The sequence below is a fragment of the Sebastes umbrosus genome, chromosome 10, assembly GCF_015220745.1.
Source record: "Sebastes umbrosus isolate fSebUmb1 chromosome 10, fSebUmb1.pri, whole genome shotgun sequence".
Classification (NCBI taxonomy): Eukaryota; Metazoa; Chordata; class Actinopteri; order Perciformes; family Sebastidae; genus Sebastes; species Sebastes umbrosus.
In genome coordinates this window covers 22737519-22761088 of record NC_051278.1, presented here as the reverse complement: position 1 = coordinate 22761088, position 23570 = coordinate 22737519, and the positions used below count along the sequence as shown (strand labels likewise).

Sequence of the window (23570 nt, the reverse complement as noted above, 5' to 3'; positions counted from 1 at the left end):
TAAATGGTATCTAGGTACAATCTGGATATGAGACACATTTTAATGGCAGGTGTAAAGGGGGTCTTTGATGGATGTGTCATTTAAACATTAATTAAATTAATAAAATATACTTTCATCATGAGTATAAATTGTACGCACTTTTATGATTTATTCAGTCCATTAGAGCCACTTGTCAGTTTTATAAATTACAGGTAAATCAATCTTATATCAACTGAAATTAAATTCCAGTTGTTTTTTTTGCATGCTTATCTCATCTGCTCCGTAAATCACTTGTCCTGTGGTCTAATTGTGAAAATCAGAAACCAAAAGGGAGACATTTAGCCCAGATTTTTTATTTTTTGGTTCATAATGGTGCCAATAATATGTGCCATAATGGTTTTGCGTTAATTTAAATACCGTTCTGGCACTTTCACTTGTTGAACGAGTGACCAGACAAACCTTCACGGGGGAAAAATGCACTGCTAACATCAGTTTGCTAATTAGCTGCTCAGCTGCAGCACAATAAACAGCAGGTAAACATATTTACAAATGTCTCTTCAGTCCAGTCAGTCAGATGTTGGTGTGGTCCTTCACTACTCAATACATCTAACAATTTGCTGTCTGCCCATGACATGAAGGCTACAGAGCAAGTTTGTTTACTTTGTCTCTTGGTGTAACACTGACAGCTGCTGTCCATCAAACACAGACACAGCCGAGGCCAAAAGCAACATTTCTGATATTTCCACAAAGACCTTTTTTCTTCCTTTTAATAATAACAAACTATTGAAAATGCATTTAAAACAGTGACACTACTTTTGACTACAGAAAGGGATGACTAAATGTGACTTCAGTTGGACTTTAAGTCAGATTACTTAAGTCATTATGCTTGAAATTTGTCATACAGAAGACCTTTTTTATACCTTGGACTAAGACTTATAATGTAGCCTACATACTGTATGTTGAGAATCTAAATGCACTGATGCAACATGGACAATAGATGGAATGGGCCTTACATATTTAATTTCATCTCTTGATTTAGAATCTCTTAAATCTGAGGATGGGTTTCGTTTCAGTAGTTACAAAAAAAAAGTTTGAACTATACTTTCAGTTGTATATTAACTTCAGCTGCACAGCTGCAGGATAACAGGTCTGTCTCTGGCTGTATCCCAGTTCAGGCGCTTGCATCCGTTGAAAGACGCGGCCCACAAAGTTATGTCCTTGGAAAGACCTGAAGGCTAGACTGAACCTCCCCAAATGAGACGGTCTAACCTCGCAGAGACAAAACTAATGGTGTATTCAGGCGGTCCTCATAAAGTTGTTAAGTTAAAAGTTTATCTCTAAGTTGCCCTTGAATGATAAATACTAGTGATGCAACGATTCAGTTTGTATTGCGGTTTTTGGGTCACGATTTTGGTTCGGTTTGTTTTGCAAGAAAAACATAACCAATGAATGACTTATATTTCTTATATAACTCTATGAAGCCAAAGCCCTGACTTTATAGATGAAATAAGGAAGGCTACTAAATGGTCAAGTACTGTAGGCCTATGTTCAGAGAATTGCCTCTTCTATGTCTCTGGCTCCTCTCCAAATAATTAGAAGGACTCTAATTAAACGGTTCAACAATTCCAAATTTTCCACATTTTGTACGTCATTAATCGGTTCTGTTTTTTATGGTTTGGTTTTGCATCCCTAGTAAATACCAGTAATTAACTGGGAAGTTTCACGATACCTGAGTATCCAGTATGAATTATGAATTAAGAACTCTACACAGGCCATTAATGTTGGTAAATTAAGTATAACTTGCATTTGTGTGTTATGACCTGAGATTCACAACATAGTTAAGTTAGTTAGCAGTACTATAGTATAGTATGATGGTAAGTTTTCATTGGTCCAGTTAGTATTAGATCACCAGCTGGACAAAAATACATATTGTAGTCCCATGATATTTCCTGACTTTACAAGTGGACGAGGGACAGCATGAATGCAACATTACTTGACTCTTTTATCCAAGATAACCTAATCCAAAAGTAGTAAATCAATCCTTCATTTGCATTTGAAACTGGACATGAATTAACAGGATCATTACATTATATTAGCCTGGGTTATAGAGCTAAATGATGCATGAAGAACAGTGCAGGTCCTTCATTTTAAATTAGGTTTACTTTAGAAACTCAAATAGTTACCATCCTCAGTCTCCTATAAATTAGGTTTATATACTACAAAGTCAACAGAGATTTGAAGCACAACTCATTAAACATGTACCTTAAACCATTATCTTTTCCTAACTTCAGCCAAAGTGCTCAGGATGCAAAACCTGTTCTATATGGCATCAAAATCCTGTGCTTTGTACAACTGCCATCCACCCTGACCTCCTCCCTGCGACTTCTTCTAACTTCTTTCACTGGTAAAAAGCTGCATTTACATTTCCCACCAAAACATACAGTAAATGGCAAAACAAATTATTAAAGAACTGTAATTTCTAGGAGTCAAGGTTGCATACGTCAAATTTACACGACATGGCCAGAACTAAATGGACCCCTGAACATCACACTTATATATAATTGTCAAACCAGTCTGACTCCCAACTCGGTAATTACCACCGATTGGGCAGCGCCCCTTGGCATCGGAAACCGATGCACAGAGGCACCCTTTAGCAACAGTATGTGATGAACCGGGCTTCCAACTAACTGCCATGTTAAACCACCAGCGGCGTTATTCGACAGTTGGAGCAAGGGACGTAGTATTAATAGCGTGAGAGTCCGCTCATGGCGGGCGGCAGGGGTGGTGTATGGCTCAAACAAACACAAGACTTTCAACCAGGAGACCGGTGATCAGGTCCCGTGTGAAACTGAATGTAACGTTGACTTATTTTGTAACGTCAGTCATTAGTCACGTGACTCATTGGTATCGTCAGTCCAGTGAATCACGTGAGTCGCTAGTCAGTGAAGTTAACGTCAACCATGGATGTTTCCTAACCCTAACTAACCGGTTCTGTTGCCTAAACCTAATTTATGTTAAAACAAAAGTTTATTTTGAAAGAACTATATGCATGTAACGAGCTTAGATTGACAAACAGCGGTATTTGACAAGTTGGGAGTGAGATTGTGTTGCAATGTTGAACATTTCATTCTAAAACCATTACTATGCTGCTGTAACAACCTCACCTCAAAATTTCGGAACTTGGCTGCAGGGATTTGATAAGGGCTAGCTCCCAGTCGACAATCCAGTTCATCCCAAAGGTGATAGATGGGGTTGTGGTCCGGACTCTGTCAAGGTCTTTCAGACCAAACTCGGAAAGCAAACTACTTAATGGACCTCGCCTTGTGTGGTGGCATTGTCTTCCCGAAAAAGGAGAAGTGTTGCCAAAATGTTGGAAGCTCTAAAATATACTACTTTCCCTTTATCGCAACTAAATAGCCTATAGTCTAAATCATGTAAAAAGCCCAAAAACAGTACACCAAAGCATGTAGATAGGGGTGTCCACATACTTTTGACCATATAACACAGAATAGTGCTGAAAAATACTGATTGGGCCTATAAATTAAATATTCTGTTCACATTATGCTGTACATTCACACAGGTAGAAAATTATGTGAACCTGTTTTCATGCAAAATAATCACAGTAATAAAATAAAAGTTTTTTTAGTGATGATTCAGAGTGCTGCATATCCATCTGTAGCATGTCTAGACTCCAGTAGTCCTCCAGGCTCTCATCCTTCTTCCATTTCATTTGTCTCCATATTGTGGCCTGAACTGACCCTGGCTTTATAATTAGCTGTCTGCTCAGCTCTGGTCTTCTAGGTACAGTATGCATTTGCGCTGTGAGAAATGAGAAAGTTTAATACATCTTCCTCGCACTCTTTATTTGCACAGTTTTAGTATGAGATTTACAGTGGAGCCCGTAAATGTGACAGCTCGGTATTCCAATTGAAAAGTAAAAAAAAAAAAATATATTACGTGAGTCTCATGGCATGCAATTCATCGCCATCAGCCTACTCCACTGCATGAATATGAAAGATAGTGGGACCATGGGATAATGATGCAGATGCAACAAGCAAAGGTGGTGGCTAGTGGATGAATGCTGACAGCTTGAATTATTAGTGTTCATTCCCATGACAGTCCATTGAGGCGAAAAAAACAATCATAAAAAATATTGCTTTTCAATTTTCACTTGAGTTTATTAGCGGGGCAGTTTTCTACGTTTACTTTAAAGTATTGTTGCAAGCTGTAGTCTGATTATGTGGTGTAAGTGGAGGTGGTGGATGAGTTTATACACATTTATACAATTTTAGTATACCGTATGCAATTTGATTGTTTAACGTGATTACACCATTTCTTTAGTTTTGGACATAATTTCTATTGCTTGCATTAACAATGTGCACAACTATGGCAGTAGGTCAAAGGTGGCTAAGCTGGGGGTTTGAGTGCTTGCTTTTCTTGATACTTTTGATGTATTTTTAATGATGATGTAGTGTAAGGGATTGAAATTGAATTACATTTTTTAAACAGTTAAGACACTAAAGCTCCGTTGCTTCGACAGATTGGTGGTCGACTTGTTCGCTATATTACCGGGAGTTTGATGTATGGTTGATATCAGCTTTGTCTCTCTGTGTTCAGTTGACAGACTGGTCCTGTACATGTAAGTTTGACCTAGTCCAGCCCGGTCACACGAAAAGGCATATGAATGACACAATAATGCTCAAGGCAAAAGTGAGCAATAAGAATACCGTTCTTGCTTTAGGCGTGTCATGTTATATAGTTTGTACTGACTGCAATGTAAATGCATTCGCTCAGAGCTAGTGCTGTAGAATAAAAAGCAAAAGACTGCTTATGGCGGGCGGAAGGGGAGGTGGATAGGTCCAACAAACGCAGGACTTTCAACCAGGAGACCGGTTTTCCAGATGTGTTTTTTTGGCTGGACTGCAGAGGGCCAGCCGTACAAACGCAAAAGTCTGACACTGAGTGACTGACTGAGTGATGAAGTTACATGATCCGGCCATATACTCGGTTTTGACCGAGTGACGTTTTAGTGACGTTTGTGACATGTTGTCCGTACTGATGTTGCGTTGTTTCCATATGTATCGTACTTAGTTTACGTACTTATTTTACGTACTTATTTTAAGACCAACCATGATGTTTTTCCTAAACCTAAGTGGTTTGTGTTCTTTGCTGGCTTGCTAACGAATATCTGATGTGTGGATGTAGAGGATTTTAAGTTGTTTAAAGGTACCTTGTGCTGGTAAAGAATGTGAAGTAATGAGTGAAATAACTAATTACTTTTGCTAATGAGTAGTTAGTAAAGTCACTTACGTTCAATTTGCAATGAGTAATACATTACATTTGTCAAGTAACCTGCCTAACACTAAAGCTGCCTTCACATTATAAGAAATTTGCTCTTCTGGAGGCAGGAGGTATAATATGTCACCAAAAAGAGCTCAAGGAACGCCATTTACTGTTTCTAGGCAACAACAGTTGCAGCTGTTATCTCATTGGTTGCAATGTCAGTGGTAGCTGAGGTTAAAGTTAAGATAATTTGAACTTTGAGCGCAGCGCTCGGTGGCAATTTTGAGCGGTGCGCCTAGCCAAGGGTAGCGCTTCTGCTAGTCGGCCGGCACTGCTCTCCCCATAGGAAAACAGTGGCATAGACACCGCAGGGCGATTTAACCGCGGATCATGTGTGGGCGGCTTTTTAATTACTGCTCATTAGAAATGATGCACACAACTGCAAAAATAAGACTTAAATTGAAACAAATCCAAAATGATCCTTTAAAACTATCATGTGTAGAATTTGAACATTTTGTACTTTGACGGACCCCCACGTGGTAAGAACAAAACATGAACAACAAACAATCTGGCAGTCAACAATGATGCTGCTACCAGGATTGTCTCATTTATTTACAAACAAAAACATGCCATCAGAATAATTTGAAAAATGTGACAATCACATAAAAATGTAAAAACCGTTGAGAGTAAAAATGTTCAATAACATCGCCACAGAACATAATCCAGGGTTTGCAGAGTAATGTTATATCCGGGCTGTGAATGAGTTGCACTGAGGCAGAGAAGATACAGTGGCTTGAGCATGGATATTTGGTGGTGTATTTATTCTGTTTTCAGTTTCATTTGTCCCTTCTTGCATATCTTCACGGGTGTGGATTTTGTATAGTCCAAGCGAGTTTTCATTTTTCTAATTCTGCCCGGGGAGTAAGCGTGTGCAGATTTACAGTACAATACATCTTCATATAGGCCCGTGCATGAAACATATAGTGGCTTTGACAGATCGAAACCAAAATCATTTCTCACATCACGCCATGCTGGGCAGTGTAGATTTTTTGATTAACAGCTGTAATCGAACTTGAGCCCCTCTTTCTGAGCCATTTCCCCTTGGCTGTCCAAAAAAAGAACCACGTTGGATTTCGAGCTGTCTCAGACTTCAAAAGCGGTGAGATGGGAAAGAAGCGAGGAAGTGCAAGTGGAGCAAGAGAGGAGGGTGGGGCATGGTGGTGGGAATGGACTTGAAAGGAAGACAGACAGACTGAGAAAGAGAGAGAGAGACAAAAAGGAGAAACGTCTGTGTGTGTGGTGGGAGGAAAAGGGCTGTTGGTGGTAAGCAAATGCCTGCCAGTAGACCCCAAAAAGTGATGGAGCAGAGGACACACCACCTTTGGTCGAGTCTTAAAGTGCTCATTTATTAAAAAAAAATCTCAGAAAAGTTGCAGTTAGGTTTTTTGGCGGTATCGACTTCCCTTTTAGTCTGTGAGGAAAGCCTAAAGGATACCCACTGAATGTCCGAGTGAGCCCACACAGCCGATGTGTAAATGTAGGACAAAATCCATAATGGGGAAGACGTTTCTTTCCTCTGGCTTCTCCCTTGTCAGCATAAAATATAACACGACAGTAAACTGATACAACCATTACTTGTTTATGATGTTGGAGCGGGGAAGATGTTTTATCAGTTGTCATTCCAAACACGTACTGGTTCCTTTTAATTTGCCATGTTATACTGCTATAAATCTGCCCCAACATCATACTAATGCTAACAAGGAGAGAAGGGATTTGGATGAACTCGTTGTCATGCTGTTTTTTTTTTTATCACTTTTCTAATCTAATCTATTCCTGTTGTTGTTTGCCTTTCGCTCCTACTGGAACTAACTTAAATAAGAATAACTCAAAATTTTTTAAACATGCATATATTCCTCCCACAATAATGCCTGACATCCTAAGCAGCATTTGTGAACATGAAAGATATCCTAAAGCTAGAATCCAGCGAACCAAGATTGTGTCCATACGATGATATCTCGCTGTTACTGTTCCAGTGAAAACAGAGGTCACTTTGTAGATTCGGGGAATAGTTTGCCTCAACTTTAACAAAGAAATGAGATTTATATAAACTGTAATTGAGCTGCACCAGTACTGTACAGTACAACTTGTTCTTATGACAGAAATATCACCTTTAGTTACCTTGTTTCTCCTCACCAATTCCGTCTTAATTTCACTCTTGAATTTACTGTAATGCAATTACGCATAAGTATGGCTTCACTTTCTATGGGAAGCCTCATTATACACAGTGTGGCTTTGCAGATTTCTCTCTTCATTTGTCCGTCTGACATTAAAAATAGGCTCCGTTCGGAAGATGAAATGTAAACAGAAGTGTCTCCCATGGGGAGAAAAAACCTGCGACAATTAGTGGCATATACATAACAACTGAGCCAAGGTTCAAAAGAGTTGAAATGTTCATTTACGTGAGTCAAACTGCCCTTCTGCATAAAATTGCTGGTATTTTCCCTTTAAGAGACAGATCTGACAAAGTGGGTCAAAGAATTTCTGCTTGATAACAGATGGTGTTCGCTCTCCAGTAGCAATAAACAAACATGTTTATTAGAAATGAACAGAGCAGCTTCATAATTGTGTTGATATTTCTGTTGGTCATATTTGCTGGCCGAGGTGTGGTGAGCATATTCGAGCAAAAAAGGATTAAAAAAACATTATTTGGAGCCGCATATGTTCACAGACATATTCTCTCAGAAGTGGTCTAATGGTGTGGAATTCGTTGGTTCGTTTGTTGGTTGGTGGGTTGGTTCATTCAGTTTCCCTGACATAATACCGCTGCTCAGGATTTGTTGCACTTTCCCAGCATACGTTTGGCACATGATAGGAAACCAGCCTGCAAAGGTTGTCAGTCCATCACATAGTTAACAGAGACAGTCACACACATTCCTGCCTAGGTATGTCAATTTTAAGTATGAATTTCACCCAACTTGCCTGTTGGAGTAGCACTGAGAGAATATGCAAACTTAGTACTGTATCGAAACTTCCAACTCTGTAAAGGAGAAAAGGCAGTGTTATCCACTGAGGCACCCCTTGTTAAAGGATCATTTTGTTTTTTGTGAATCTTATTATTTTTTGCTGAGATCTATCGAAGACGGTGACATCGCTAAAAAGAAGTCTGACAGGGCGAGAAACATGAGCAGCCAGATGATCGGCAGGTTTTAAACAAACCTCAAGGTTGACCAAACTTATTTGGAAGAGAATATGAAGGGGGAATATTCCCAGAATTGTTCGTTGTAAGACCACAGTTTCGCTGTGCAATGAAAAATCCTGCCTCTTAGAAATGATGATGATTACGTTTTGAGAAGAAATGTAATAGCTGCCTAGATTTTGTCCCCTGCAGTGTTCATTTTGGCACCTGATTTTGATTTAGTCTCAGTCTTTTGACTATTAGTTTTAGACTAGTTTTACTCAACAAAAACTAAATACATTTTTGTATAATTTTCCTCAGGGAAGTTTTAGCCCCATATTTGTCATGCATTTTTAATTTATGTCTTCTCAGCATTTTGAGGCTACAGCTGTCTCCATCATTATTGTGTACTGTTGCCATGGTTATAGGCAGTGGCGAATTCAGGCTGTCTCACGGACAGGGGTGAAAAAAATAAAAAGGGCACCAGCAGCATGCGGTGGGGCACCAGCGTTGGGCAGCCTGCATCATGTTTTCTCCATTTTAAGGGCACCATAGAGGGCACTTTATCACATTTTCTCTATTTAAGGGCACCCATTAGTGCACTGCATCTTGATTTCTCCACTGGAAGGGCACTCTAGAGGGCACTTTATCTAATTTTCTCCACTGGAAGGACATCCTAGAGGGAACTTTATCAAGTTTTCTTCACTGGAAGGGCACTCAAGGGCACTTTATTCAGCCTGATGAAATGATTGAATGACCTACCTGTCTGTCCACCTGTGTGTACTCTGCCCGGTGTACTCATTGAGCGTTACCACAGGCTTCTAGCTTGTCAGATTTGAGTACCAACAATAGCCATGTACATTGTTTACGCTCATAATGATCATTTCTGGGGAGTGGCTTTGGAGGGAGGCCTGAAGAGACAGGCTGTCAGTGATCCCTACTTTGTGACTTTCAACGTAGCGTGTAAATGACTCAAAAAGCCTAAAGTCCTAATAATATCATGCTATTTATGCGCCTTTCAATGAGATCAGGTTGTTTTTTTTCTAGAGTGCAAAGGGCTTCAGTTATTTACCACAGTACATGCAAGACACAGGGAGGTGTTCCAGTTAGGATTTGGACTGTGTGTGGTTCGGTTTAGGTAACAAAAGTACTTTGGGAAAGATTGTGGTTTGGGTTTAATGTTAATAAAGTAAACATGTTGTCTTGTGCTTTACCTTTTTCAATATTTAACAAAGACTACAATCCTTCCATAACCTGTGAGTGCCTAAACATATCCATAAAAAACGTTTATCATGCTTAATTGCTAATAGTATTGCACTGTAGGGAAAACAAATGCAATGCCTTGTCAGTGAAAATGCTCAGTGTGAACATTTGGCGACTTTGCAGATACGTTAATTTACATTATTTCCTCGTTATGTTGATAGAAAACGTACTTTGGTTAACATCCAGTTTCTTATGAAACCTTTTCGCTGTTGCTTAATTAGGTGTATATAAATGTAAATTCCAGGAGGCAGGATTGCAATAAGGGACATTCTGGGTGTGCTCGCTTTGTATTTAACCTCCAAAGAATGGTGTACCCATTAATAATGATGTACCTATTTACCTCCAAAGAATGGTGTACCCATTAATAATGATGTACCTAAACGGTTGCCTTACAACCTGTCTGATCATCTGACTGCTTGTGTTCCCGACCCCCACCCTCCCCCATCTTGTAGGAATGTCTCCGTGTTTCCAGATTACACCAGTTACTTTGGTGAGTACCAATAACAGCCAGACACAATGGCCAAATTATGACAATCCAAGTTGTAATAAACCGGAAATATCCTTTAAATAATATGGATCGTGTTAAATAATATAGATGAAGGAACAAATTAACTGACCCAGCACATGTCAGAAAATCCTGCAAACTGTTACATTACAGTTGTGTGTGAAAGATGAGCTGCAGCTGTGGGATATCAAGCAAATTGCATTGATATCTCGACAGGCGCGTCCCCGTGTTCGTCGTGTACAGGGAAAAGGCTCAAGAACAAAGACATCAAAGAGATAATAGTAATCCAGTGATTCACCAATGAGCAGAGTTGTATTTTCCAATGACAGGGCCAGTTTATTGTCGTGGCAAACTGTCCTAAACTACTCCTCCCACTGTGATTTTAAAATGCCTTTATTTCATCTAGACGATGAAGGAGGTACAAAATAAGTGTTGCCATCTGCAATAAAAGAGACTTTCTTTTTTTAATGGCACGGGGTATCGCCGAGTGGAGTGTGCACCTTGCTGTTCATCTCCTACATGCGAGTGTGAGCTGTCTGGGTGATGGCCATTATGGTTCCTGCTACTGCCTATGCGTCTGCTCCGCCGGGATCACTGAAGTGTTGGAACTAACAAGCTTGGGATGCAGACAGCGGAAGCACAAATGGGATTTTGTCCTGAAAGCTTTCGAGTTTGCTCCCTGTCTTCAGTAGAAACAGGAGAGAGGATGGTGCGGTTTGCGGGGACTGTCTTGAGTTATGCGCCACCAGAATGAGATGATTACATCTGATAATCTTGCTAATGATCTACACTGGGGAGGAGAGCACATAAAATTGAATGAGCTACACCGACGTACACAGTTTTCAGTCTCGCCCTATCATCTCTCTTTTTCTGTCTTATTCTCTTTCACTGTGGTTCAGATTTATGCAGAATCTGAGATGTTCTGCACCCAGGAAGATATGCAATATTCCTTGTCATAGTTTAAGCACACGCAAGATGTGGGGCACATTAAGACACATCTTTCCCCTAGATATTTCTTCACATATAAACACACGCGTCTTCCTTTCTCTCTCACACACACACGTGCACGCGCACAAAGGCACAAACACGCCTATATCCGCACAATGCTCCTCCGGCCCAAGGTTAGCACAGATTAAAAGACGTGTCATTGATGGAAGAGGCTCCTCCTCCCTCCCCGGCCTGTCAGAGTGTGTTTGGGAACAACCCACTTCATTTTAGCAGCATAATGGGTAAACAGAGTGTGATCAGTCCAATTACCCCCTCATTGCAGAGGCGTTCTGGCGGGAATGGCCTGTAGAGAGAGTGAGCTGTCTGGCGTGCGGCTGAGTTGCAACAGTAGCACCTGCTGCCCCGGAGTCCTCACTTGTATGAATCTCAATTTGTTTGTACAGCCGTGGCCAAAAAAAATACGGTGACCAAGAAGTGAGCCCTTTCTCCGAGCATGAGGGCAGTGCCGGCTATAGCCGTCTGATTGCTGTTTTCACTGCACCGTCTGAGGACATGTGCAAGATCAGAAGGTGCTGTTCTCAGCAATGAACTCATGTCAATGTCAGTCCTTCTTCTGCTGGGCTGTTTTTGTGCTCAGTTCTGGCTGTGCAGCTTTCAAGGACGGTGAATTCTCTTATCCCCCACACTACAGCGTGTTTTACAGCTCAGCAGATGCATGATTTTGCAGCCGAGAGTTCACCCACAGTACAGTAACAAGCTGCAGTCCTAAATCTGAATTCTGAAGATGTATGGTGGATGTTTTCAGACAGCGTGTTCTCTATCAGATGAAGAGTAGGACAGGACAGCTGGCAGCACAGTCTTAGTCCCCCTCTTCACTTTTACAGTTTCTCTCATGACTAACAGTCAGGACTACTTGACATGGAAGTTCGCGTCGAGTATCTTCAGGTCCTGGATTGGTTTAACCTTGAGAGAAAGGAGTAATTGCTCTCATATCTGGTTACATTCGTCCTATTCTTGTGATCCAAAGATGTGTTTGTCGTCCTTGGAGCAGATGTAAATCCTTCTCTTGAAGGTTTTCCCTCAGGCAGCTGTCAGCTGAAGCGAACATATCTAATGTGTCTTTCAATTCTTTATCACCAGGCATCATAATAAGTAAAAAAAAAAAAAAAAAGGCTATTTCTTTAAAATAAAAAGACTAAGTTACAATTTCTGTAACAACTGACAGAGAGCTCTATCAGCAGGAAATGGGAATTGCCCTTCAGGATTCATTTGGCTCCACTAATTGAAACTAATACCTTTCAAATAGCATATTGATTTGCAGAAAGCTTATTTTTTCAACGGTGCACAGTAAAAAAAATGAATGAATAATACAAAAATGTGAAGGCGCCAAGATTAAAACAGACTTGTTGGAGGCTGGTTGCCTGTGTGGCACCACAACTCATGGAGATGACAGCAAACACATCAGTGTGACTTCAAAGCTCCTCTTGTTTCCTGGGCTGTTGTGCAGTAGAAGGCCTGAGGTGCATTGTATTAGTGGCCTAATTAAAAAAAAAAAGTCTTGGAGTGTCACCAGAAATACAGGCACAGTAGAAAAAAGCCTGCACCTCTGCAGCTTTTGCACACCAAAACGACATCATGCACGTCTGGGGTCCATTGTCAGGAAGTCCAACTGAATTTGCTCCGAAATGTACTCTCTCGCACATGCGCACGCGCGCGCACACTGTTGACAGGTGAATCCGGAGTTGATTGATGCAAGTAAATGATGTTTTTCTGTCTGTTTCAGATGCCAAAAATTGCCACACAACACTGTTCTGCAAAGCACAAATTACTTTTTGTCAACAGCTCCATATAGTCAATCAAGTGCTGTTTTGGATAACTTTTATAGGTTTACATAAATAGCCTCTGAATAAAATCTCTTCAGTTCCAGGATAAAATAAAATAGTGGAATGATTTTAAAAATTGATTTCAGCATTTTCTCTTCGCAAAACATCTCCATGAACAATGAGCTGAAATGGTTCCTGCAGTCACTCTCCGTCGGTGTGTTTTCCTGATGCGCAGCGCCTCCCCAACTGGTCCCTCACTTTGACAAATTCCTGGACGTGAGCGGGTCTGCTGAATGGCTTCTTCTTGCGCGTAAAGATGATACCCTGAATGTTTTAGAAGTTGCTTTTTTTTTCTCTTCCTCCCACTGCTGGTAGACTATCGTTTTTTTTTTTGGATGAACACAATGGGACTGTGGTCATTTTTGAGTTTTTTTTGCCTCTTCTTGGCTTTCGTCTTGCTGTACCCCTTTCACCCCAAGTTTGTTGTGGCTCAAGCGGAAATAAGTTCTCCCAGAGCAAGAAATGACAGATCTGATCGCCTGGAGGAGGTAACACCGCTGGAGGCACGCAAATCAACAGCGGTCCAAGTCGATAATAGCGCAAAAGTTTTAAGCGCTTTTGGATCGGAAGCAGCCGGTGCTTTGGAACCGAACAATGGCAAGCAAGAGGAGGAAGAAACACTTGGAAACGAGGCACCGATCGGCACCAAAAAAACACCAAACTGTGTCAAAATACCTGATGAAAAGTGTGGTAACATTTCCGAGGACAACCAAGGGCGACCTACTGCGAAAATAATGTTAGAAAATGAATTTTCTGGCACAAGAAAGAAGAAGGCAAAAAGGAGCGCCGAGAATGTGGATAGGAGTATAAGTGGAGAGAGATTTGCGGACACTGTCCAAGGTGTTTCCAACTCCAGACCCGAGTACCGGCGCGCTGCTGGGGAGGAAACCAGAGGGTCCAACCCGAAGCAAAGTGAGCCTCACCTGGACACTTCTACTTTTGCTCTATCGGGAGACTCTGCGCACAACCAGGCGATGGTGCACTGGTCCGGACACAACAGCAGCGTGAGTTTCAGTTTTTACAAAAAAAAAACAACACTTCATAAGATCATAAAAGGTTTAAGAAAACACATAACATTCCCCCACACTGATAATTATTATTTCTGTCCGCGCATTTTGGAACATTCTTTAATAGATTACCATGATTCTGTTCAAGAATGTTCCAAATTCCATTTTTACGCACAGATGTTCCAGTGCGCACGAGGGGAATTCCTACCTACAAACTAATTATTTCAGTCTCACATAGTCTTGAATTGTGCATTTTCTCTTTTTACATGCATGATTGTGTTTTTGTTATTATTGCTTTATACATTAGAGGTGATGACTGTATAAGCGGATTGCGCGCCTGTTGGTGTGTGGACGCCTGATGGATGTGACTGTGCACTTGCAGGATTCCCTCTCTTTTTTTTTTTCCAAACCAGAGTCATTTATATCAACAAAGTCTTTGTCACCTGAACTTTTAAACTGAACAGTTAACCCCGCAGGTTACATTTATGTGACACCGAGCTGCAGGCATTTTGACAGCAATCACAACACATTAATTATTTATGAAATAATCAAGTAAATGTCTCAGGAAAAGTGCGGGTATAGCGACAACTAATAGGGATTGTGTGTCCAACCTGGCCCTTAATGTGACGCTGATGAGACACAGTCTGACCTTTTGGGCAAATGAACCGTTACTGACATTTTGACTCAACACTTTGCTGGTAGTTGTCTAATTGGCTGGATGGATACAGCATTGCAATATGTTTGTTTTGTTGAAATGGTGCCAAGCTTTTTTTGCACTCCAAAACAGGTTGATGGGAACGTGCACAACTTAAATGGCTGACAAGATATTGCAGCAACCAGCCAGACCCCCCCCCGCCTCCCCCTCCATCCTTACACACACACACACACACACACACACACACCATTCCACCATCACAAAGACAAAACCATGGAGATCTTATCTCTTACTTTACATATACGGCGTGCAAAAGTGTTTGCAAGCTCCAGTATTTATCAGGTGCAAAGATCTTGCAACTATAAACAGCCTTGTACAAAAGAAAGGAGCTACTCTGCCTTTTTTTACTGCAGGTAATTCAGATCACCTCAGTTTGTTGGACAAAAGGGTGTGTGGCAGCAACATTAATCTGGGACCACATCAGAAGCCTTTTGTGTCCCAGAAACACTCATACATTATCCAAAAAATGCAGATATCTTTATCTCCGGATGGCGTATTCAATTCAACCTCTACTTGTATTTTCTTCTACATTTTTGGTAACATACTGTATGTCATAACGTAAGAGGCGTCACAGACTTTTGGCCATGATGTCGATGCATTGCTGTAGTCTCTACGGACATAAACCAGAAATGCACCCGATAAAATCTGATTTGTGGGCCCCATTGTGAAATGTGTTGTTGGTTTGAGATGTCTTCACGAACGATGGCCTTTTTGTACCGCAGGACACTGTTCACTGGATCATCACTGATGGGCTTGTCACTGCAGCCAGTCAACATTTGAGATTTATACCAGTCTGAACCCCCTCCCTTTCCGTCTGTGGTCCCAAAAGTACGTGTGGAACTGCGGAGTTTAAATTGATGGCATTTTACGACTGAATGTTAGAGCCCCGGCTATATTAGATGTAAATGACTGATAATAAATCCAATCTAAAAGGGACATTTGAAGGAAAATTACTTCATTCCTGTGGTCTGGGGTAGCTCTATCAAATATTCACTTCAAGACTTTGCCTGTGATCTGGCCAGGATGTGAAATCCCATAGGGAGTGAAATGAGAAAGATGTAAAAGGTGATGGTGAAAGCGTCAGGGGGGGGATCTTCAGAGTTCAGATTTGATAAAGAATTTCATCGTATAAAACCTTAAATCTGTCCACAAATCAGTGCTCCCAACTATTATTTGATTTCTGTGATTGTCTGAGACATCAAAGCCTGGAGTCATAGCTCTCTCTAGTCTCTGACTTTAAGAGAGATAACATTGATTGGACTCGACCATGGGAATAAAACATATACTGCACGAATTCCCTTTTAAATTCATGCTTCTTAACTACATGTAGTATTGATTGACTGCATGTCTCTCACTTCTTATGTCTGCCCTGAATGTGAATGGGGATGGAGGTATAAAGAGTTGTGATTTATAATGATGGGTGCCGTAAATAAGAGCAAAAGCAGGAATTAAACAAATTAAAAATATGAATAAATACACTTGGCTGGGGACCGCCTTTATGGTAAATCATTATTTTAGTCTTTTTTTGCCTCACATGAGTGTTCACGCTGTGATACTATGTTGGTTATCTTTTTAAGCAGCCATTGCAGCACATCCTACACTCAAGAGATGCAGAGTCCCCCCCTGCTGCCCCCCTGAAGGCAAAAGTCTTAGTGCGCAAGCCAGCTGGTGATCAGGGAGTTATTGGCAGCCAAATGATTTCAGGCTCCTGATTGACCATTTTTGCAAGCTCCTCACAGACAGATGACCAAACTAGGACACTGTGTTGAAGCCGACGGCAGTTAATGAGCGTCTTTATTGACATCAAATCCCCTGAGATTCTGTTGCAGAGATGATACTGTACGTTGGTGCAATTAAATCATTAGAACGTGTTGCTTTTAAGTTTCCCTTTCACTTTTACAACGTAGTAGGTGAAGCAGGTCCCTACTGACCCACATATATGAGGCTGATAACGACTGATAATTCACCTTTATTGTTAAATCTGGTGGAATATGGGTCTGGTCATCTTCATTGGTCTGCTATCAGCTCTGGGAGGAGCTGGACATTGATGAGGCCAGCTGTTCTTCTTGGCTAAGGTGTAAATCTCGTTTTTTGTTGTTGTAATGTTTCGTCTGAGGTGGCAAGGAGTCAAACCAATCTGTCAGCTGCTCTGTAACATCTCTTCGTCTTTTTCTGCTGCGACTGACTGGGAACCAGGCAGGCCTCCTGGGCCATGTTGTCCGCATGCTTAATCAGAACGAAGCGGTTATTGTTGCACATAATCTCAACGGTATAAATAGACAATAAAAAAAAGAGGAAATGGCACGGCCCTGGGGGACACTTGTGTTTAAAACCGGTTCATTAGATAGACAGCCATTCCATTTAACATGCCAGAGCTGGTTGCATAGAAACTCCTTGATCCATAAAATCAAATGGAATGGGTTCCCAATTCACAGAGGCATTTGACCAGAGTTTGTGGGTGTTACAGGATGATGAAAAGTGCATTAAAAAGATGCCTCTGAGGTGTTCAGATATACAACAAAGGGAAAAGTTTCAATGTGGTTTTGTTTTTCTGATAATTTCCCACATTTCTCTTTCATATTCGTCACACACACAACTGCATTTTCTTGGTTTTGCAGTTATAGTTTGGGGTAAAATCCCTTTTAATACAAAAAAGTCACACGATGTTCATTCAAAGGGGGCCGATAAGTGACCGTGTCAAACCTTTTATGCACGCACTTCTCATTATCCACTGGCCCCCTGGTTGCTAGCAATGGGGATTTTGATCCAAACGGCGTTTGATGAAAATCAAAAGTAGTTCATGATTTAACATTTCAATACAAATTATTTCCCATCTGTGATAGAATATTCTGCAGCACCTCTGCATTTGGACATTTTGCAACTAACGATTATTTTCATTGTTGATTAATCTGTTGTTTATTTTCTCGATTAACTGATTACTTGTTAGGTGGTCTATAAAATGTCAGAAAATAGTGAAAAATGTTGATCTGTGTTTCCCAAAACACCAACATGACGTCATCAAATGTCTTGTTTTGTCCACAAATATCCATGATATTCAGTTTACTGTCATAGAGGAGTAAAGAAACCAGAAAATTCACGTCACATTTAAGAAGCTGGAATTAGAGAATTTTGACTTTTTTTCTTAAAAAATTGTTCAAACCGATTAATTGATTATCAAAATAGTTACCGATTTAATTTAAAGGTTGACACTTAATCGATTAATCGTTGCAGCTCTACATCTGATTCAATTGATGTTCAGTTAAGTTTCAGATTCTTTTTTCCTCCAAATTATGTATTTTTAAGTGGTAGCCAATGGGAAAAAAATAAAACAAAGGTAATTTTTTTTCTACCAGCCATTTCCATCCTCCACCTGCTCGTACCTCGGGGTGTCAGCACCATAAGTCTGTTCATTAATCCAACCCGTCTCGAGCCTTTAGGGGTCCACTGTCCACTGATGTGATTGTAAGACGCTGATAGAAACGGCAGCAATCCAGCGTGCTATGTAAGAGGTAGACCGCTGGTTACAACGGCAAAAACAATTTCTCAGGAGCCTGGGTGGGCAATTTCTAAACATTTGCCGAGAGAAATTTCCTATCGTTGTAATTTTTTCTTTCCTACGGTTTTATTCTACAGCGCACAGGATCCAATTTTCACCCTCTCTATAGAAATAATTCAGTGAAATCCCAGTTTTTACTCCTCAAATGACATGCATGTGTGCCCTTTTTTTCATGAATGATTTGTGCTTGGGGACCGTAATGCATCACATCAACATGGGCTTTCAGCACTTCCTCAGCACTTAGACTGTAGTTATGGTTCACAAAGTGCATTTTAAATGGCAAATATAAAGGCCTGCCACCAGTTGTATGTTGAAGCGCACTGTCGTTGCTTGATTCCTATCTGCCTCTCTTATCAGTCACTCCCTCTCTGTTTAACATACACACACACATACACACACTTTAATCAAAGTGACAAAGCGGGTGCAGAATTATATTTGACAGGTTTGCATGTGATTAATTAGCTTTAATAACTGTCGCAGTGTGGTAGACACATACTAAAGCTGTGATTAGGTTATGAAAACAAATTTATGCATTTTCTGATTGGGAAAATCACAAAATTCAAATTGGGAGATGACCTCTTTATTAATCATCACAGAGATAGTTAACACAAACTGTGGTACTCAATGAAAGAAGTTTTTATGCCTAAAGGTCACGGTTGATTTTGTTCTGTTCTTTAGTTTCATCGCTCTTAATATCAGGCATAAGTTTGGTAACATTAGACTGGCAGCGGCCTTGAAGCAGCATTTTGCCTGAAGCAACACAGCAGTTACTATCATGTTTAAAGATGACGGGGATTGCTCAGGTGGCAGTCAGCTTAAATAATGGTTTGACTTGGCAGTTCACAGTGACAGGAATGTATTAGTTGCAGGGGGAAACGGTTTTTCCTCTCTAGTGGGATAGAAAAGACCCAACCTAAAGCGCCACACACACACACACATGCACACTGAGCAATCAATGGAGATGATGGAAAACTTCCAAACACAAAATGACACAGCATACTCACTCAATGGGTTCCCTGGAACAAATCCTCTGAAATGAGGAGTTTCTTTTTGCTTTGAACAAAAACAAAAACTCCAAAAATTGAGTTATAGTCAAAATCAGAAGCTACATAAATGGACAAAAGAGTATGGGCGAAATTATGGCAGTGATTCGGAAATTATGACAAAATATTCATCAGCAGAGGAAAGATTTGACAGAAACTCCACATCATTTACACGAGTTAATGATTGTACTGGAGCGGATGTGTCATCGATAAGAATGTCATGAGACTATAAATTATTTAAACAACTAAGTATTGAATTTGAAATAACATCTAATGGTATTCTGTGCCTTTAGACACACTGCGATAGTTAAATCGTGCTCTTCACAAAGTCTAAATGACCATCTCTGATTACATTCCCATTCATTTCCATATTTCTTTCTATTTCTTTCAATGGCTGGTAATTGAAATTTCATCATACATGGTGTTGTATTTGGTGGTGCTTCTGTTGCCTGTCTTTGCCCAAACATGTCTCTTTCTGATGTGGCGATGTTCTGTAGATGGCTTAGTACTGCAGCTGTACGCATCCAAAATGAAAACTATGTGTGACAAATACAGATCAGACGGTTTCTGCAATCAATATGTTAGAAAATAAGTAGCTTTATGTATTAACGTTGTTAACGTTTTTGTGACCAAGCTCGCAAACAAACCGCAAAACAAATGAAAATCTCAAAATGTCACATTATACACAATTCATGTGAAAGGGCATCTGTGTAATGATAACCAAAAACAGCCAATATTGACCTAATGTGACCACATTATCAACCCGGTCTCCTAGAAAGGATGGTTATATACCTCAAATTTGCCACAGCAAATACATTTTGAGGCAAAAGTAATGCAGCCCAGATTCCATTTTACATCAACATAATAAGGAAATATCTGAACGTGTCTGCAAAATGTTCACTGACAACGTAATTAACTGGTTAGCAACCAAAGCGTGATACAACTTATTAATGGATATATTTTTGGAACAAAACACTTAACGGTAGTGGCATTGGTTAAATAAAGTCATCAGTGACTTAAAGCTGCAGTGCGTAGAAATCCGGAAAACGCAAAATCCTGCATCCCCTCGAGCTGCTCTCTCCTCTCTCTTCTCTCTCCGCTCTCCCCTCTCTGTCCGAAGCCCCTCCCCCCACACGAGAACGGGCATATGCACGCGCTTCATACGTGCTCGCTACATCTGAGGAGGCTACCGCAGCGAGCTACACATTACCTTCTAACGACATCAACAGTTTGGACTGTCTTTTTGAAAGTCTGTCTTTCTTTTTTTGGGTTGTTTTGAGGTGTAGGCAGTTGCTGCCAATGCTGGAATAGCAAGCTTTCCAGTAGGTTGTTCCGCCATTGACCGAGGCTTTCACTATCTGCAGAGACCAGACGTGAACGCGCATCTCCTTTTGTGGAACAGCCAATAGGAACGCTCTCTCTGAAATGCCCTGTGATTGGTCAAAGTCTGCCGTCACGGGCAAGATTTTCTAAAGCCTGTAAACAGAGCCATGAGGAGGTGCAGAGGTGTAGTTTTCTCTCAGATCACTTGAATTACAATATGCTGAAAGGTTATTATGGAATTTTTGCCAAATTATGCCAAAATATTGTTGCCTACTGCCACTTTAACGGTAGTGGCATTGGTTAAATAAAGTCATCAGTGACTTAAAGCACATCATATCTACTTCATTAACATTAATCAACAATGCATACACTTCTGTTATGATTTGACGCTATATAAAAATGAATTGAATTAAATTAATCAAAGGCAAGGCGAGTTTATTCATTAGCACAATAACATGGAAATAGAATACATAGAATGCACAACATGAGATAGAAAATAAAACCCACTGAATAATTTTAAAAAATCTGCATTATCTGCAAACCACTTTTAAGACCAAGAGAATATAAATACAAGCCAAATTAGATTAAGACAGATATTAAACACAAGAAGAAAGGCTACAGTGTAGTGTAAGAAATTAATTATTGGATTTAATAGAAGGCAGCAGCAAACAGAAAAGTCTTCAGCCTTGATCACAATGTTTCCTAACTTTAAACAAAGTGCTTTGTTGCCTAAACCTAACCACATGTGGGACTCAGGATCCAGACCCTGGTCTCCCTTGGAACCTAGCCCTGCACTTTCAACGCCCACCACTGTGCCAGATGTAACATATTTATCAAAAATGGATAGCACATTCTCATCCCCAGGGTGTAAAATACGATGTCTGTATGAGACGCACAAGGCTTTCAATTACCTACAATGTAAACCCATCCGCGGCAATATTAAACACACAGAGAAAGTGCTCCAGGAGTTTGGTGAAGAGCGAAAAGACACACATTAGGGCAGGTGGGAGGGACGGTGGATGGATCCAACAAACACAAGTCTTTCATCCAGGAGACGGCTCTTTGTGTCCTGTGCTTTAAGTTTCACTTCTCTTTGACTTTACAAATGTAGTAGTTTTCAGCCCAACCATGTTGTTTTTTTCCTAAACCTAACTAAGTGGTTTTGTTGCCTAAACCTGAGCGTGTTAAACGTCTTTTTGTTTGAATTCACAACGTTAAGCACATGTTTACTGCGACCGTAAAGTGGGTTCTGACAAAGGGTCGTGTTGTAATGGACATTATTAGGTTTTTCTCTGTGGAGGGAAGGACTTTTACCCCTCAGAACTCTGTTATGTTTTCTGACTGAATTCAAATTCAACATGAAAATGAAAGCGTTCTGTTGGTCTTAATAGTATAATTAGGCAAACCAAAAACCACGGTTTCAAGCAATGAAAATGTATCTACTTCAGATCTTTCAGATAACGTTACATTAAACGTAAAAGGTCATCACTTACATGAATAGATCTAAGCTTTTAGCATCACAGAGCTGTGACTCTGCAACCAAAAGGTTTTCAGCCTCGTTGTAATGAACTGAAATGACATTTGGTTTTGTCGGTCATCAGTTATCAGTAACTGCGTGTCGAGCCCATTGAACTCAGTGCCCCGTCAGTCTGAATCATAATACCTAGAGAGGAAAAGGGGCCGATTCACTGGACTCTATCTTATCAGGGGAGACCACTCGAATGGTACTAATTATCACAAGACCTCCAAAACAAATTTGACCAGCCCAATTGGCTGGAAAACCACCCAGTGTGGCATCACTGAATCCTTCTAACATGACCGTCTTTCTATGAACCACTGAACATAATACTGGCAGTATTTATGTTTCCCTCTAAATGTAACTGTCAAAACAAATAAGCATTATATAAACTTAATTTCTATGGAGACATAACAGGGACACATTTAGCTCATGATCTGAGTCCTACAGCACTTTTTGCAGTAGAGGGGGGGCATTTTAGGTGGAGGGCCTCTCTCTCTTCCAAAATCTCAATTTGGATCCACTTCCGCCTTTGGCTCCAGCTCAGACCCCCGCGGGCAGAAGCCGAGCCATTAGGAGCCAAATCTGTGAAGGAATAGAAGAGACTGGAAGAAATGTGTTGCGTTGCTCAAAGTACACACCAACTAGTGTTCAAATTGATCAAAAACCTGTTCATTTCACAAAGATTTTATTTTATTATATTTCAACCCTGGTAAATTTCCAATCTCTGCTGTAGTCCACGGCTTAATGAATAACAGGATAGCTTTTACAAAAAGAAGCAAATGTAGTCATGCTACTTTACTTTCGACTTCTGAACAATAAATATGAGCGAACACGAGTGACACAGAACAAAATAACCCTGCAAGAATAAAATGCTAATGTTGTATTTTTTGGCTCTCCACTCCGCTTACAATGCATCAAATTAATTTTAAATTGCACGGGATGTGACTAAAACTTTGTCAAATGTGTCAAAACATTCAAATGACTTCTAAAATTGCCATCAGATTTACCCTTGAACGCTGCGTTCCTTGTTTTTGTTCACCTTTTGTGCAAACCACAGTGCATTGTGCCGTGATGTCAGCATCAAAACACAAAGGGAAAATCTAACAGACCAGTGTATATTTCTATACCTGGTCCATTAAACGTATTTCATTTACTTTTTACCCCCAAGCTTTCTTTATAGAAATGAAGCAGATCAATCACAATCTTTTATCCCACTAATGGCAAACAGCACAGTTGATAGTGTATTGTGGTTAGAAGCAGAGAGACATAACATGCCCACAACATCTCCTCACAATAGAGCTGGGTTTGAAGTGAAACTCTTTTCTATTCAGCCCATTTCATTAATTTCCCCCCATAATGGACTGAATTGAT

The 23570-nt window shown here is 40.4% G+C and overlaps 1 protein-coding gene and 1 long non-coding RNA gene across 5 annotated transcripts in view; one reads left to right on the top strand and one right to left on the bottom strand.

Annotated features, from left to right (window-relative positions):
- sorcs3b (sortilin related VPS10 domain containing receptor 3b) overlaps positions 1-23570 on the top strand; it is a 165955-nt gene that overhangs the window by 97412 nt on the left and 44973 nt on the right. Inside the window, exon 1 of one of the 3 annotated variants that reach the window (XM_037781543.1) lies at positions 11005-14040. The exons of 1 other annotated variant lie outside the window; for it this stretch is intronic. In XM_037781543.1, coding sequence (XP_037637471.1) covers positions 13372-14040 — 669 coding nt within the window. In that variant the 5' untranslated portion in view covers positions 11005-13371. Of the gene's footprint in view, positions 1-11004; positions 14041-23570 lie in introns of those variants that run through there. One more of the 3 variants, XM_037781544.1, reaches the window with a different exon arrangement.
- On the bottom strand, positions 8240-15110 carry LOC119495259. Of its 2 annotated transcripts, none has more exons than XR_005208416.1 (3): positions 13960-15110; positions 10318-10995; positions 8240-8299 (listed from the first exon to the last, which is right to left on the bottom strand). It is a non-coding gene; the product is annotated as an uncharacterized LOC119495259 (long non-coding RNA). The 2 variants fall into 2 exon arrangements; XR_005208417.1 differs by having other exon boundaries at positions 10318-10990.